General features: G+C 37.9%; 1 protein-coding gene across 1 annotated transcript in view; it reads right to left on the bottom strand.

Moving 5' to 3' along the window:
• LOC133631222 (piezo-type mechanosensitive ion channel component 2-like) overlaps positions 1-16,997 on the bottom strand; it is a 39,152-nt gene that overhangs the window by 18,654 nt on the left and 3,501 nt on the right. The window contains exons 2-4 of the mRNA XM_062023381.1: positions 11,012-11,174; positions 6,868-7,132; positions 6,585-6,798 (exon numbers count right to left, since the gene is read on the bottom strand). Of these exons, the coding sequence (XP_061879365.1) occupies positions 6,585-6,798; positions 6,868-7,132; positions 11,012-11,119 (587 nt within the window). The 5' untranslated portion in view covers positions 11,120-11,174. The remainder of the gene's footprint in view (positions 1-6,584; positions 6,799-6,867; positions 7,133-11,011; positions 11,175-16,997) is intronic.

Raw genomic sequence — 16,997 nt, 5'->3', positions numbered from 1 at the left:
TTCCCATTTTCATTGAAATACCATCAATATGATCGGACCATGACAGTTGACTGTCTAATAGCACACCAAGCAGTTTTGCTTTTTTGACCTGCTTAATAGGTATGTCTGACATTGAAATATGAAGCTGTGGGTCATCAACAAGCATATGCCTGGATCCAAAAAGAATGCTTTTTGTTTTGTCAATATTCACAACAAGTTTACTATCATTTACCCAGAGTGACACTCTCTCCAGGTCCTGATTTAAGTTATTTTGTAGGTCATTTAAGGTAGAGGCAGTACTGTATAGAGTTGTGTCATCTGCATACATAACCATATTGGTGTTTGTTGTAACACAGGGAAGATCATTAGTAAAAATAATAAAAAGTAAAGGACCTAAGCAGCTTCCTTGAGGCACGCCGCAGTAATTGTACTTGCGTTCAGATAGGCTACCATTAAAACACACTCTCTGTGATCTTCCTGATAGATAGCTCAACATCCAAGAAAGTGACATACTATTAAAACCATATTTTCTCAGTTTGGAGATCATTATGTTGTGATCTATGACATGGAATGCTGCACTAAAGTCAATCAGGACAGTACCAACCATCTTCTTGACATCCATTTGTGACAGCCAGTCATCAGTCAGCTGAGCTAAAGCAGTAGATGTTGAGTGACCTTGCCTATAAGCATGCTGGGAACACCACATCACTTTGTTGTAGGTAAAGTAATCTTGAATTTGTTTGAAAACAACTTTTTCCATCAATTTACCAAGAACAGGAAGTATGCTTATTGGTCTACTGTTTTTACCAGTAAAATCTTTATTTTTGTCCTTGGGTAGAGGGATGACCTTGACCGTATATGACTGTATATGGTGCAAAGTCAACAAGATGTGGCGGTGGACATCAGATGATTGAGCCCAGGTGTTTTTATTTATACTTTTCATGAACTTTGTTATAAGTGAGATAGATTGTAATCATTTTCTAGATGTGATGAGTTGGAAAATCCTGTTTTCCCAACGGTGTTTATTAAGGGTGTGGGAAAACATCTATTTGATTGATTGAGACTTTTATTAGTAGGTTGCACAGTGAAGTACGTATTCCGTACAATTGACCACTAAATGGTAACACCCGAATAAGTATGAATTCGAATCGCGATTCTCACGTTGTGCGATGCAGGATCGATTCTAAAAAAATTATTTAAATCGATTTTTATTTTTTAATTTAAAAAAAATTGTTTTTTTAATTAATCAATCCAACAAAACAATACACAGCAATACCATAACAATGCAATCCAATTCCAAAAGCAAACCCGACCCAGCAACACTGCAATAAACAGAGCAATTGAGAGGAGACACAAACACCACACAGAACAAACCAAAAGTAAATGATAATGATAAATGGGTTATACTTGTATAGCGCTTTTCTACCTTCAAGGTACTCAAAGCGCTTTGACACTATTTCCACATTCACCCATTCACACACACATTCACACACTGATGGCGGGAGCTGCCATGCAAGGCGCTAACCAGCAGCCATCAGGAGCAAGGGTGAAGTGTCTTGCCCAAGGACACAACGGACGTGACTAAGATGGTAGAAGGTGGGGATTGAACCCCAGTAACCAGCAACCCTCCGATTGCTGGCACGGCCACTCTACCAACTTCGCCACGCCGTCAAGTAGTGAACCAAAAATGAATACCGTATTTCCTTGAATTGGCGCCGGGAATATGGTATTCGCATGCCTCGAATTACAGCCGGGTCAAACTCGTTTCGCAAAATAATTAGCGCATGCTTGGCACTTCCGCCGGGTCAAATATGAGTCATTAAACGACTCCCGCCTCCTGGTGGTAGAGGGCGCTAGTGATCCTTCTTGCGACTGCTGGTACTGCAGAAGAGTGCTGCAGAAGAAGACAACCGGCAGCAAGAGTGCGCAGCCATTGTTTGCTTGGACTTTTACCATGGAGGATTACATATCTAAAATAAAACAGTTTTCTAAACTGGACTTTCAATCGAAGCAGGAGGCAATACTTAAAAGGAAGATCTCCATCGAGACAGAGAGACTTTTAAAACTGAAGAAAGATAAGAAAGACTTCTATATCGATGCTTTTCTTCAAAAGGAGCCGGCATGGACTCATTTATACCTAAAGGTAAGACAATAATAACGTTTTTTTTATTAAATGGGCTTTTCATGATAAGGTAAGCGCCGGAGTGAGAAGAGGTTTTAAAATAATTAGCGCATGCTTGGCCATCCCGCAGGCTTCTGGTAAGCGCCGGAGTGACAGGTGGTTTTAAATTAATTAGTGCCCCTGCGGCTATTCAAGGAAATATGGTATGATAAACAACAGTATCAATATTAGTAACAATTTCAACATAGCAGTGATTAAAAATCCCTCATTGACATTATCATTAGACATTTATAAATTAAAAACATTTTTTTTTAAAAAGAACAATAGTGTCACAGTGGCTTACACTTGCATCGCATCTCATAAGCTTGACAACACACTGTGTCCAATATTTTCCACAAAGTCATATTTTTGGTTCATTTAATAGTTCAAACAAATGTACATTATTGCAATCAGTTGATAAAACATTGTCCTTTACAATTATAAAAGCTTTTTACAAAAATCTACTACTCTGCTTGCATGTCAGCAGACTGGGGTAGATCCTGCTGAAATCTATGTATTGAATGAATAGACAATCCTTTTGAATCGGGAAAATATCGTTTTTGAATCAACGATTTATAATCGAATCGTGACCCCAAGAATCGATATTGAATGGAAATCGTGCGACACCCAAAGATTCGCAGCCCTAGTGTGTATGGTAAATAACCATCTCAGTCACCCGGGGCAATGCACTTCATTACAAATGTGACTAATGTGTATGTGTGGGCCAGGTGTGAAATGTTGTGGTTTTTATTACACAGTCGCAGTCCGTCACCGCGGCAGCTGCTTGTCTACCGCTTCATGCATAATACAACAAGGGTGGTTGTGGTGGAGCTCTTAAAAGCTCTGTGTCCGACATCGATGTGAGCTGAGTGGGAGTCTGAAACATCCACCCTGTGGCTGCCTTCTGGTCTCCAACAGCAAGTAAATATTTGGTGTGCTTTAAACAAACTCTCTGCTGCCTACGGAAATGTTGTGGCGTCCGAAAAGCTTGGATAGTACTTTCACATCATTAAGGAGGTTTCCGACCCTTCCGCTATATTTGTCCCAAAAAAAAAGATGCCACACCAAACGAATGAAAAGAGTTTTTAGTCTTTTTAAAAATAATCTCAACTAGATGAAGCATTTCCTCAAGGAAATGCATGTGAATGCTCCAAAGCTGAAGTTGAAGTGAGATGCTGACAGAATGTAGTATGAATGTAAGAATAGTTTGAATGTTGAAGAGTTAGAATTTCCAGGAAAACCGGAATTTCGTTCGGAACTTGGGAAACTGTTAGTTTGAATGTCGCAGGATGAGTGGAATGTGTTAATGTTGGAATGGTTTGAATTAGGGATGTCCGATAATATCGGACTGCCGATATTATCGGCCGATAAATGCTTTAAAATGTAATATCGGAAATTATCGGTGTCGGTTTCAAAAAGTAACATTTATGACTTTTTAAAACGCCGCTGTGTACACGGACGTAGGGAGAAGTACAGAGCGCCAATAAACCTTAAAGGCACTGCCTTTGCGTGCCGGCCCAGTCACATAATATCCACGGCTTTTCACACACACAAGTGAATGCAATTCATACTTGGTCAACAGCCATACAGGTCACACTGAGGGTAGCCGTATAAACAACTTTAACACTGTTACAAATATGCGCCACACTGTGAACCCACACCAAACAAGAATGACAAACACATTTCGGGAGAACATCCGCACCGTAACACAACATAAACACAACAGAACAAATACCCAGAAGCCCTCGCAGCACTAACTCTTCCGGGGCGCTACAATATACACCCCCCCGCTACTCCCTATCCCCCCACCTCAACCCCGCCCACCTCAACCTCCTCATGCTCTCTCAGGGAGAGCATGTCCCAAATTCCAAGCTGCTGTTTTGAGGCATGTTAAAAAAAATAATGCACTTTGTGACTTCAATAATAAATATGGCAGTGCCATGTTGGCATTTTTTTCCATAACTTGAGTTGATTTATTTTGGAAAACCTTGTTACATTGTTTAATGCATCCAGCGGGGCATCACAACAAACTTAGGCACAATAATGTGTTAATTCCACGACTGTATATATCGGTATCGGTTGATATCGGAATCGGTAATTAAGAGTTGGACAATATAGGAATATCGGATATCGGCAAAAAAGCCATTATCGGACATTTTTAGTTTGAATAGGTTGAAGAATGTGGGAATTGCGCAACTTTGAAGAATGTCCCATTCATTTCAATGGGAATTTCCCCAAAATTTGGGAATTTTGGGAAAGTGGGATTTTTTTGGAAAATACTAAAAAAAAAATTGAATGGTCTTAATGAGTTGAAATGGTTGGTGTTGACATTTTTCAAATCGGTCGAGAAATGTTGAAGTAATAACATGTTGAATTGAGAAATGGTATTACCGAATTCCTGGAATTTTGGGAAAACGGGGAATTTTTCCAGTTCAAAAAAACTTTGTTTTTTTTCCTAATTAAGAGGATTGTTTGGACGGTAGAACGATTGAAGTGGGTTGAAAAATGTGGAAGGAGTAGTCGCCAGAAAAAAGAGTGGAAAGAGGGCTTCGGAAAATCAGGAATTCTGGAAAATCCTGGAATTTTTTAGAACATGGAAAAAGGGTACTTTGAATTTTCAGTATGGTGGAATGTGTTGAAGGTGAAATGGTTTGAATAGGTTGAAACATGTGGAAATGGTGGTGGTTTGAAAAATGGCCAATTCATTTTGAATGGGAAAAATGTCCCGGAAAACCTGGAATTCTGGGAAATCTGGACATTTTTGGAATTTGTCAAGGGAAAGACCGTGATTCCCGAATAGGCTGAACAGTTTAAAGTTAGAACGGTTTTAATCGGGTGAAAAATGTGGAAGGTAGAGCGCGCCAAAGTCTGGAGAAGAAGAAGTAGAGGAAAAATAATAAATAAGAGGAATTTTGGTGTTGAAAACTTTTGAGCATTCCCACAATTAGTGGAAATACCAAGGCAATAGTTGATTGAAGTTACTTTGTTTTGTAACACAAAGTGTTAACCATCTTGCATTTTCAACCTCATGCTTTTGAGTGAAAAATTGAGTGTGGAGAAAGTGTAATTTTGTTGAATGAAGTCCAATTGAAGCACGCCAATCCAAATTTAGGTGGGTAAATTAGACATTAAATTATGATTTTAATGTGAAATATCAATGTGATATATTTGAAAGGGTCTTATTTTGCTAATTTCATGTTTTTTTTTAAAATGATATTTACAACTGATTCTGGTAAATATGTTGTCCTGGTGCTTTTAGATCTGTCTGCTGCTTTCGACACCGTCGACCACGCCACCTTAATCACTCGTCTTGAGAACTGTGTGGGCATTAAGGGCGCCGCCCTCAACTGGTTCCGGTCGTACCTAACTGACAGGAGTTTTTGTGTAAAAATAGACAGTTTTATGTCTTCACAGCTCCTTTAAAACATGGGGTTCCCCAGGGCTCAATCCTTGCCCCAATCTTATTTGCACTTTACCTTCTCCCCCTTGGTTCTATTTTTAGGAAGTACGATATTGCATTTCATTTTTATGCCGATGATTGCCAGATTATACAAGGGTGCGGCTTATTTACGGCCTGTTCTTCTCCGACACCGACGAAGAGGATTTCGGTGGTTTTAGTACGCAGGAGGAAGACGATGACACAATGATTAAAGACTGACTTTTCATATACCGGTAGGCTGGTTATTTTGATAACGTACAGGCGAGCACTTTGTATTACTTTGCAGCGTTGTATTATTTGTACTCTGCACGAATGCTGTTCGCCATGTCAAAGATGTGAAAGTTTGATTGAATGATTGAAAGATTTATTGTTAATAAATGGGACGCTTTGCGTTCCCAAACAGTCATCTCTGTCCCGACAATCCCCTCCGTGGTAGCAGGAACCCCTATATACTACGCTAATTACACATCAAAACCCTGCGGCTTATAGTCGGGTGCGGCTTATATATGGAGCAATCTGTATTTCCCCCTAAATTTAGCTGGTGCGGCTTATAGTCAGGTGCGGCTTATAGTCCGGAAATTACGGTAGTTGGCTTGTTATGGAGGGCTAATCAGGCATATTTACATCATGTGTTGCCATCATTATAACACTTATCTAAGTCTTTTCATTTTTTGCGGCTCCAGACAAATTACTTTTTTGTATTTTTGGTCCAACATGGCTCTTTCAACATTTCGGGTTGCCGACCCCTGGCCCAGACCATGCCTACTCGATTGCGATAGGTCAGAGATAGTTGTGTGCAGTTAGAGTTTCTTAAAATTTTTTTGAACATTCTTGGGTTTTTTTTGTACGGTACCCGTAGGCCCCTCAATCGTGACGTGAGTATTATTTGGACTATCAAACCTACGCCCTTTCACTGGGGGCCGCGGTCTTAAAACCGTGCCCTGTACACAGTACTGTGCGTGTGATTGGAATCATCTGGAGTGGGCACTCGTGCCTGAGACCAACCTGATGTAGCTGTCTTCCGGCGTGACAGAATCCTGGAAGGACTGGAACTGGTAGAGGTAGAGGACAATGAGGTGTCCGGCACTGAAAATGGCCATCAGGACGCACATGCAGCTGAAGAGCAGCTTGTCGAAGGTCCGCCGCAGGGACCACCAGGTGCACAGAAACAGGAAGATAAAGAAGTAGACCGCCGAGGTCAAAGAGGGTAGCATCATCCCTGCGAGGGACAACCAGATTGCTGTACGTCTGATTGGAAACAGAAGTCCAGCATGAGACGAGCACTTACCCGTTATTCCCAACAAGACGGTCACCACCACCGGACCCGCTGTAGTGATTAAGTTCCCGATGACTTCCTTCACTTTGGAGGCGACTTGCGCCACCAACCGCAGGATCTTCATCTTGACCCTCTCTTTTGCTTTCTCCTCCTCTTCTTCTTCTCCTCCCTCACTCTCATGCCCTTCAGATTCCTCGTCTTCTTCGGCCTCGTAGCCCCCGTTAGAGTCCTCTTCGAGAAAAATGTGGTCTTCTAGGCTCAGCTTCTCGTCCTCTTCCTGACAGTTTGGTTGAAAATAACAATTACATTGAGACAAGTAAGAAAGTACTGTAACTGAACAAGTAAATACTGTAAGTAAGCAAGTAAGTACTGTAAGTGAGTTAGTAAGTAAGTCGCTGAGTAAGTAAGTAAGTAAGCAAGTTAGTACTTTAAGTTAACAAGTAAGTAAATAAGTAAGCAACTAAGTACTGTAAGTAAGTAAGTAAGCAAGCAAACAAGCAAGTAAGTAGTGTAAGTGAATGAATGGGTAAGTAGATGAGTAAGTAAGTAAGTGAGCAAGTTAGGAATTAGGGAAGCAAGTAAAGAAGTAAATACTGCTAGAAAGTAAATAAGCAAGCAAGTAAACACGGTAAATAAGTAAGCAGGTAAATACTGTCGGTGAGTAAGAAAGAAGTGAGTACTGTAAGTAAATAAGCAAGTAAGTAAGTAAAAAGTAAGTACTGTGAGTAAGTAAACAAGCTAATACTATAAGAAAGCAAATCATTTATTAGCAAGTAAGTACTGTAAGTAAGTATAGTAAGTGTTTTAAATAAGTAATGAAGTAAGCGAGTAAACAAGTAAGTACTGCAAGAAAGTAAGTAAACAAGCCAGTACTGTAAGTAAGTGAGTAAGTACAGCAAGAAAGTAAGACAGCAAGCAAGTAATGTAAGTATTGTAAGTAAATAGGTAATTAGGTAAACAAGTAACCAACTAGTGAGGCAAATAGGTATTGGCCGTTAGGTTGGATTGGTTGAATAAACGACATTCCAAGATCCTAGTTGACTTCCGACTTTTCTCATATTTCGAAATTGCTACACCTTCTTTTGGAAATAAAAAACAATTCCAAAGAAACACAAACCGCACAACTCTGAGTGAAAGTCGGAGTTAATGCTTGCTAAACTGAGTTCCAGTTGTCAGGACTTACTGTATTTGACTTTTTAAGGTGTATTTTTCCACTTTTCTTTGGGAGGTTCTGCTTGTATATGAAGGAAGGCAAGCGAGTGTATGTACTGTAAGGGTAGGTTTGTTTTATTACTTATTATTAGGTATTTATTAGGGGTGTAAAGATTAACTGGTACAAGTCAAAAACCAATTTTAACTTTAGAGATATGAATACATCGTTTGGCGAGCCTCTGGATCGATCTAGTTTGGACAGGTCAATGTCCAGTTGGAAAGTTATGAATCGGTTGGAGCTGTGCGACAAAATATGGCTGCACTCATGTCACAAGACTTCCGTGATGATGTAGGGATCTAGGAATGATCTATGAATGCTAATGCTAGCAGAGCTACCAACTCGCAAGACAAGGACACTGGGCCCCATTCAGCAATAAGTTCCTAACTTTTCCTCTTATCTTTCTTCCTAAGTGATTTCCTAAGAGGAGTCCATTCAAATTCATGACGTGTTCTTAAACGCCCAAATTGTTCCCACCTGCTGTTCTTAAGTTGCTGAACGGTTAGCGCGTGCGCGTCTATCATAATTTGCATATGAACACGCCCTTATTTCCCCAATGTGCATATGTAAACACCCTTAATTCCATAATTTGCAAAGGTAAACTCCCTTAATTCCCCACATAAGGGCACAATTCCGGCGGAAAATGTATTTATTTATTTATTTAAAAGCCGAACGTCAGACACACAGAGAAAACAGATTACAGAAGAGAAATTCGTATTGTCCCGCGGGGGAAATACATAATGTCAAAACGTAAGTTTAAGAAAGGGGGGACAGCTCTCGGTAGCTTAAAGCGTTCAAATAAATATTTGTCACTTTCATACATGGTCGTGAAATATGCGCTCCCCCCCAGGCCACGATCTGCGGCATCTTGCCATCTTGCAGTGTGTGTGTGTGTGTGTGTGTGTGTGTGTGTGTGTGTGTGCCTGCACGCACACGGTAACTTGAAATGTCTATATATTGCTCATTTTGCGATATGTCTGTCTTCTCTATCTCTATCTCTATCTATCTATGTATCTATATATATATATATCTATATCCATCTATCTATCTGTCTATGATATTAATGCAACATTAGACAATAGAAGTGAGGGAACTTGTCACACTTAGAACCAAATAGGCTACCCTAAGAGTGCTCTGGAGTAGGGATGGGCGATACCACACTTTTAGGATTCGATACGATACCGATACTTTTTCTTGCATTTTCATCGATACCGATACCAATAATTTCTTATTGGCAATTTTTTGTCAGTCAAAAATATTATTACTATTGTTATTATTTAAGACAAATCACAAGACAAATACAGACCATTTATACCACATGTATTATGGTCAATATATAATAAAAGTAAAATTAAAATAAATAACATAAATATGAAAAATAAATTAAATATTATATATAATAATAATTATATATTATATATAATAATAATTAAATATTAGGGCTTTCCAATTAACTGTCAAATCCGAATCGCAAGAAGCTGCAGTTATTTTTTAAAGTTTGTGATATAATTAGCAATTAATGAAATATGAAATAGGCTAATGTTTTCGAAAAGTAAGAAATCATGTTACAGATTAAAACCAAAATCACATTCAATCATATATTCAAGATTTTCTTGGAAAAAAATAAAACTGTAATGCAAAGATGAAGAATCTCCATATTGTATCTCTTTCTTATCTTGTTTTAGATACTCAAGCAATTTTCAACTAACAGTAAATTCCCCTGTGTGGAAATTATTTGAATTTAGGATAATCATTTAAACAAAAATATTCAGTAAACATTACTAAAAAAAACAAACAAACAACAACGCCTGTTTTAAGTCAACGATTGGACAACACTGGATATGCCTGGCTGCATCTCTGTCGGCTGGCTGTGTGTGTGTGTGTGTGTGTGTGTGTGTGTGTGTGTGTGTGTGTGTGTGTGTTGCACGTTGACCACGCTCATTCGCTGTCTCCTGTCACGTGACTGGGCCAGCTCTATACTCTGCCAGGTACAGGGCTGTCCCAGCACATAGTAAGTTAAGTAAGTCATCAAAAACATCTGAAAGTGATGCTTGCAACCCCCACACGCCGTTTTTTGGTTTATATCGATACTTTTTTCAGAAAAGTGATGCCAAATGAGTAGCGTGTGAGTATCGATATATCGATACCACAGGATCGATACGCACATCCCTACTCTGGAGCACTCGTACATTTTGTTCTTAGCTAGGAACAAATCCCAGCTAAGACAACATTGGTGAATAAAAAAATCTCCTTAAAAACTTCCCAAGTGGGCCTAAGAACAAAATGTGTTCTTAAGAACGGTTGCTGAACGGGGCCCACTGATTTGAAAAACTTCTTCCGGCCCCAACTCTGCGAGGTCCGGAGCAAACACAGCATCAATTTTCTGAAGATAAAGACCGAGATGCACAGCACATAGCAGAATGGCACTTTGAAAAGTTTTTGAGTTTCTACACAAATGCTTCCTAAAGCTGCTGTTTAGTTTACTTTGTGGCACTTAATTGTATTTTGCACTTAAGTTACTGTAATACACAGCTTGCTTACCTCTGTATTTTACTGGTGCTACCTAGGCAAACAGTAAAAACATGGTCGCTTTTTCCAAAAGTCTTTTGTTTACATCTTCTTTTCCTGAAGTTTATGGATTGCAATGCACTGAAGTTGTTAATTATATTACTTGTTCATAATTAATACAGGAACCGCCTATTTTGTCTGTGTCTAATTAAAAAAGAAACACAAAGACATTGTTCTAACCTGATACCTTTTCTCTTCAATTTTTTTTACCCCATAAAGATTCTATCTGCATCAAATCGCACCAAATCATAATGTTTTAAAATGTATTGTTAGTGAATCCTGTCATAACCCATGTATCTGGATTCATATCGGATCGCCATATAAGGTAGAGATGCACACCCTTAGTATTTATAGTAAATAAAGTAAATAGCAACACACTTGTTCCTCTGCTTCGAAGTCGGCGTTATCCTGCGCCATGTCCTCAGGCGGCCTCTTTTGGACCAAACTGCGACACAGCATCCAGATGGCCAAGCCCACCATGAACATACCGATGTCTGGGATGAACACTCGGATACCGTTCCCGGCGTCAGCATCAATCACACTGGAAACAAACAACAGGACTACATTAAAACACAATGCATTCGAAAACTCTGATTGGGTGTTCAGACTTTATTGCGGCCATCATATCTTTAAGAGAACAATACCTTCTCACACACTGCAAAAACTGAAATCTAAGTAAGATTAAATATCTCAAATAAGGGTGATATTTGCTTATTTTCTGTCTGATAAGATAATTCTTCTCACTAAGCAGATTGTATGTTAGAGTGTTTTACTTGTTTTAAGGGTTTTGGTCCTAAATGATCTCAGTAAGATATTACAGCTTGTTGCTAAGATTTGATGAGCTATATTGAGTAAAACATGCTTGAAAGTAGAATATCAACTGTTGCAAAGCTGTGTCATCAACACTCACAAGTATAAAACTGCTTTTTCAAAGTAATAATGTCTTATTTCAAGCATGAACAAAAAAAAATCATGACTTTGACACAATTGTGTCTCATATTTAAAACAGATGACAGCGAAATGGACTTTGCGGTTTTATTTTCAAAGAAACAAGAGAAAAGATGTACTCTTATAGTAGTACAGTCGGCACAGTACAGTAAACGGAAAGTTAATTAAACGTTTAACATGTGATTTTTCAAACTATTTTGAACAGAAATAGTTCATGCACATTCAGGTAAATTCTTCAAAATTACAATAAAAAAAAATTTGGCTGGGGGCCGGGCAGTGTGTGTGTGTATATATATATATATATATATATATATATATATATATATATATATATATATATATATATATATATATATATATATATATATATATATATATATATATACACATACACTACCGTTCAAAAGTTTGGGGTCACCCAAACAATTTTGTGGAATAGCCTTCATTTCTAAGAACAAGAATAGACTGTCGAGTTTCAGATGAAAGTTCTCTTTTTCTGGCCATTTTGAGCGTTTAATTGACCCCACAAATGTGATGCTCCAGAAACTCAATCTGCTCAAAGGTCAGTTTTGTAGCTTCTGTAACGAGCTAAACTGTTTTCAGATGTGTGAACATGATTGCACAAGGGTTTTCTAATCATCAATTAGCCTTCTGAGCCAATGAGCAAACACATTGTACCATTAGAACACTGGAGTGATAGTTGCTGGAAATGGGCCTCTATACACCTATGTAGATATTGCACCAAAAACCAGACATTTGCAGCTAGAATAGTCATTTACCACATTAGCAATGTATAGAGTGTATTTCTTTCAAGTTAAGACTAGTTTAAAGTTATCTTCATTGAAAAATAAGGACATTTCCATGTGACCCCAAACTTTTGAACGGTAGTGTATATATATATATATATATATATATATATATATATATATATATATATATATATATATATATATATATATATATATATATATATATACACTGAATAATTGTGGTATAATTGTCTATCAAAGATGCACATCAATGGAGATAAATAAAAAATTAATGAAAAAATGAATGAATGTATATATATACACATATATATATACATACATACATACATACATATATATATATACATATATATATATATACATATATATATACATATATATATATATACATATACATATATATATATATTCCTCGCGCACTAATTGACTGAAAGAGCACGCACTTTGCGTGATGATGTCATGTTGTCGATGGAAAAATGCATTTTTAGACCATATGATTTGCCTGAGCGGCTAGGAGACCCCGAGAGTAACAAGCGCTTGCCTTGTTGCCTTTCCATTAAGAACAATAAACTAGTTTTTAGTGTAAGTTTGCTGGTTTCAAGAAATGTAATGCCGAGCGCATATCATTATGTCAAGATAATGGCACTAGCATTTACTTGATTTAAGAATATTTTTCAACATATTGAGAAAAAAGGTCTCTTTTTTTTTTTTTCTGTCAAGAAAAGTGCACTTGTTAGTGAGGATATACGTATTTTAAGGTATTTTTGGGTTCATTGAGGTTAGCTAATTTTATTTGTTTTGGAAATTCTTGACAAGCCGAATTTTCTTGTTCTATTGGCAGATAATTTTCCTTAGTTCAAGTAAAATACCCCTAATTTTTGTATTTTTTCCCCTTGTTTTTGAACACTGACTTTTTGCAGTGCATGCATGCATGGGAGTCTGTATTTTTCCGCTTATTCAAATTAAATGTGTGTTGAATTCTTTACTTTTTATGTGCAGCAGCACCAGCCATTTTAATGAAATAAAGGCTGCTGCTTTAAATGCATTGCTGCAAACAAACGAATACACAAGCTCCCATACACACAGTAATTACAGTGTAAAATGTGGAGTTTCCAGACAGTCATAATTTTAATACTGAGTGATTGGATGCTGCGGTTATACTCTCATACCCAAAAGTTTGTTTCGGAAGAGGAAACTAATGTGTTGCCATGGCAGCTCCAGTAGCAGTGCGTTTGGTATGCTTGAGTGGGATTTACTGGCGTTGCGTGAGGACAATCTTTACGAGGTGTCATGATTGCACGCTGGCTAAAAAAATAAATAAAAAAACCTGTCCCAAAATGACTTACAGGTTTTCCCCAAACTTGTAAACTTGATCAGTTTTCCAGACAATAGACGCTGTGTTCAAAGCTTAAAGGCCTACTGAAATGATTTTTTTAAATTTAAACCGGAATAGCAGATCCATTCTATGTGTCATACTTGATCATTTCGCGATATTGCCATATTTTTGCTGAAAGGATTTAGTAGAGAAAATCGACGATAAAGTTCGCAACTTTTGCTCGCTGATTAAAAAAAAGCCTTGCCTGTAGCGGAAGTAGCGTGACGTCACAGGAGCTAGTATTCCTCACAATTCCCCGTTGTTTACAATGGAGCGAGAGAGATTCGGACCGAGAAAGTGACGATTACCCCATTAATTTGAGTGAGGATGAAAGATTCGTAGATGAGGAACGTTACAGTGAAGGACTTGAGAGGCAGTGATGGACGTATCTTTTTTCGCTCTGACCGTAACTTAGGTACAAGCTGGCTCATTGGATTCCACACTCTCCTTTTTCTATTGTAGATCACAGATTTGTATTTTAAACCACCTGGGATACTATATCCTCTTGAAAATGAGAGTCGAGAACCCGAAATGGACATTCAGTGCCTTTTATCTCCACGACAATACATCGGCGAAATGCTTTAGCTACGAGCTAACGTGATAGCATCTTGCTTTAACTGCATATAGAAACAAAAGAAATAAACCCCTGACTGGAAGGATAGATAGAAAATCAACAATACTATTAAACCGTGGACATGTAAATACACGGTTAATGCTTTCCAGGCTGGCGAAGGTTAACAATGCTGTGCTAACGACGCCATTGAAGCTAACTTAGCAACCAGACCGCACAGAGCTATGCTAAAAACATTAGCTCTCCACTTACGCCGGCCAGCCCTCATCTGCTCATCAACACCCGTGCTCACCTGCGTTCCAGCGATCGGCAGAAGGACGAAGGACTTCACCCGATGCGTTTGGCGGCCCGGAGACGTAGGAAGTCAAGGTGAGGTCGGCGGCTAGCGCGGCTAGCGCTCCAACAAAGTCCTCCTGGTTGTGTTGCTGTAGTCCGCTGCTAATACACCGATCCCACCTACAACTGTCTTCTTTGCAGCCTTCATTGTTCATTAAAAAAATTGCAAAAGATGTCCAGAATACTGTGGAATTATGAAATGAAAACAGAGCTTTTTGTATAGGATTCTACGGGGTACCATAACTTCCGTTACTCTGACTTCGTCACGCGCATACGTCATCATACCGCGACGTTTCAGCCGGATATTTCCCGGGAAGTTTTAAATGTCACTTTATAAGTTAACCCGGCCGTATTGGCATGTGTTGCAATGTTAAGATTTCATCATTGATATATAAACTATCAGACTGCGTGGTCGCTAGTAGTGGCTTTCAGTAGGCCTTTAATGAAAGTGTTGACAAGAAGCAAGAAACATATTAGTGACTCTGACAAACAACTGAAAAATCCAATTGAAAACATTTGAACAGGTAAGCCTTAAGTCGTAATGTGCATCCTCTCATGCATGAAAACAGAGGAAAGCATCAGCAGCAGAGAAGACGACATCCAATTTAACGACTCTACTTACACTGATCATTATGCTCATAGTATTAGCGGCAGTAAAACCTCTAACACTCATGTCATAAAACATACAATAATGTGGAATATACATTAAAAAATGTCACATCTGTAAAAGTGGTCTTCAACGATCCCCAACAATTTAAAGGTGAATGCGGTAAAAAAATGGTTTATTCCGTCCCAGTTTGGACATTCCCGTACATAATAGGATCAAGGCGCAATGAGGAGGCAGACACAGCGGCAGCCTAACTGGGTTTAGGCTTCATCAGGAGTCCACAGAGGGACAAGCTCAGGAGCCTTTAGACCACAGACGGCAAAGTGCTGTTTACTGTTATTGTGGCATTTCTAGCATAGGGGAAACTTTGCGAACGATAAACATCTTCTTATCTAATAGATATTTGACAGCTGAAGCAGTAATCCTACATCAGGTGCGCCCAAGATTTTTCCAGCAAGGTCTGCACACAGAAAAATGTAAGGATGCGACGAGACCACAGTAACGATGCTAAAAACAATGCAAGTCAACATATGCTAAAGCAGGGGTCACCAACGCGGTGCCCGCGGGCACCTGGTAGCCCGTAAGGACCAGATGAGTAGCCCGCTGGCCTGTTCTAAAAATAGCTCAAATAGCAGCACTTACCAGTGAGCTGCCTCTATTTTTTAAATTGTATTTATTTACTAGCAAGCTGGTCTCACTTTGCCCGACATTTTTAATCCTAAGAGAGACAAAACTCAAATAGAATTTGAAAATCCAAGAAAATATATTAAAGACTTGGTCTTCACTTGTTTAAATAAATTCATTAATTTGTTTTCTTTGCTTCTTATAACTTTCAGAAAGACAATTTTAGAGAAAAAATACAACCTTAAAAATGGTTTTGGGATTTTTAAACACATATACCTTTTCACCTTTTAAATTCCTTCCTCTTCTTTCCTGACAATTTAAATCAATGTTCAAGTAAATTTATTTTTTTTATTGTAAAGAATAACAAATACATTTTAATTTAATTCTTCATTTTAGCTTCTGTTTTTTCGACAAAGAATATTTGTGAAATATTTCTTCAAACTTAAAATTCAAAAAAATTATTCCGGCAAATCTAGAAAATCTGTAGAATCAAATTTGAATCTTATTTCAAAGTCTTTTGAAATTCTTTTAAAATTTTTGTTCTGGAAAATCTAGAAGAAATAATGATTTGTCTTTGTTAGAAATATAGCTTGGTCCAATTTGTTATATATTCTAACAAAGTGTAGATTGGATTTTAACCTATTTAAAACATGTCATCAAAATTCTAAAATGAATCTTAATCAGGAAAAATTACTAATGATGTTCCATATATTCTTTTTTTAATTTTTTCAAAAAGATTCGAATTAGCTAGTTTTTCTCTTCTTTTTTTCGGTTGAATTTTGAATTTTAAAGAGTCGAAATTGAAGATAAACTATGTTTCAAAATTTAATTGTCTTTTTTTTTTTCGTGTTTTCTCCTCTTTTAAACCGTTCAATTAAGTGTAAATATCATTAATTATTAATAATAACATAGAGTTAAAGGTAAATTGAGCAAATTGGCTATTTCTGGCAATTTATTTAAGTGTGTATCAAACTGGTAGCCCTTCGCATTAATCAGTACCCAAGAAGTAGCTCTTGCTTTCAAAAAGGTTGGTGACCCCTGTGCTAAACTATCTGAACAAAACATCCACATCTTAGCTTTGTGTTATAGCTGACAAATTACGTGAACAGAGGCATACAAAGCTGCATGCAAGC

This window comes from Entelurus aequoreus, linkage group LG16 (assembly GCF_033978785.1).
Source record: "Entelurus aequoreus isolate RoL-2023_Sb linkage group LG16, RoL_Eaeq_v1.1, whole genome shotgun sequence".
In the NCBI taxonomy this organism is placed as follows: Eukaryota; Metazoa; Chordata; class Actinopteri; order Syngnathiformes; family Syngnathidae; genus Entelurus; species Entelurus aequoreus.
The sequence above is the reverse complement of the archived record's forward strand: the minus strand, read 5'-3'. Positions and strand labels throughout refer to the sequence as shown.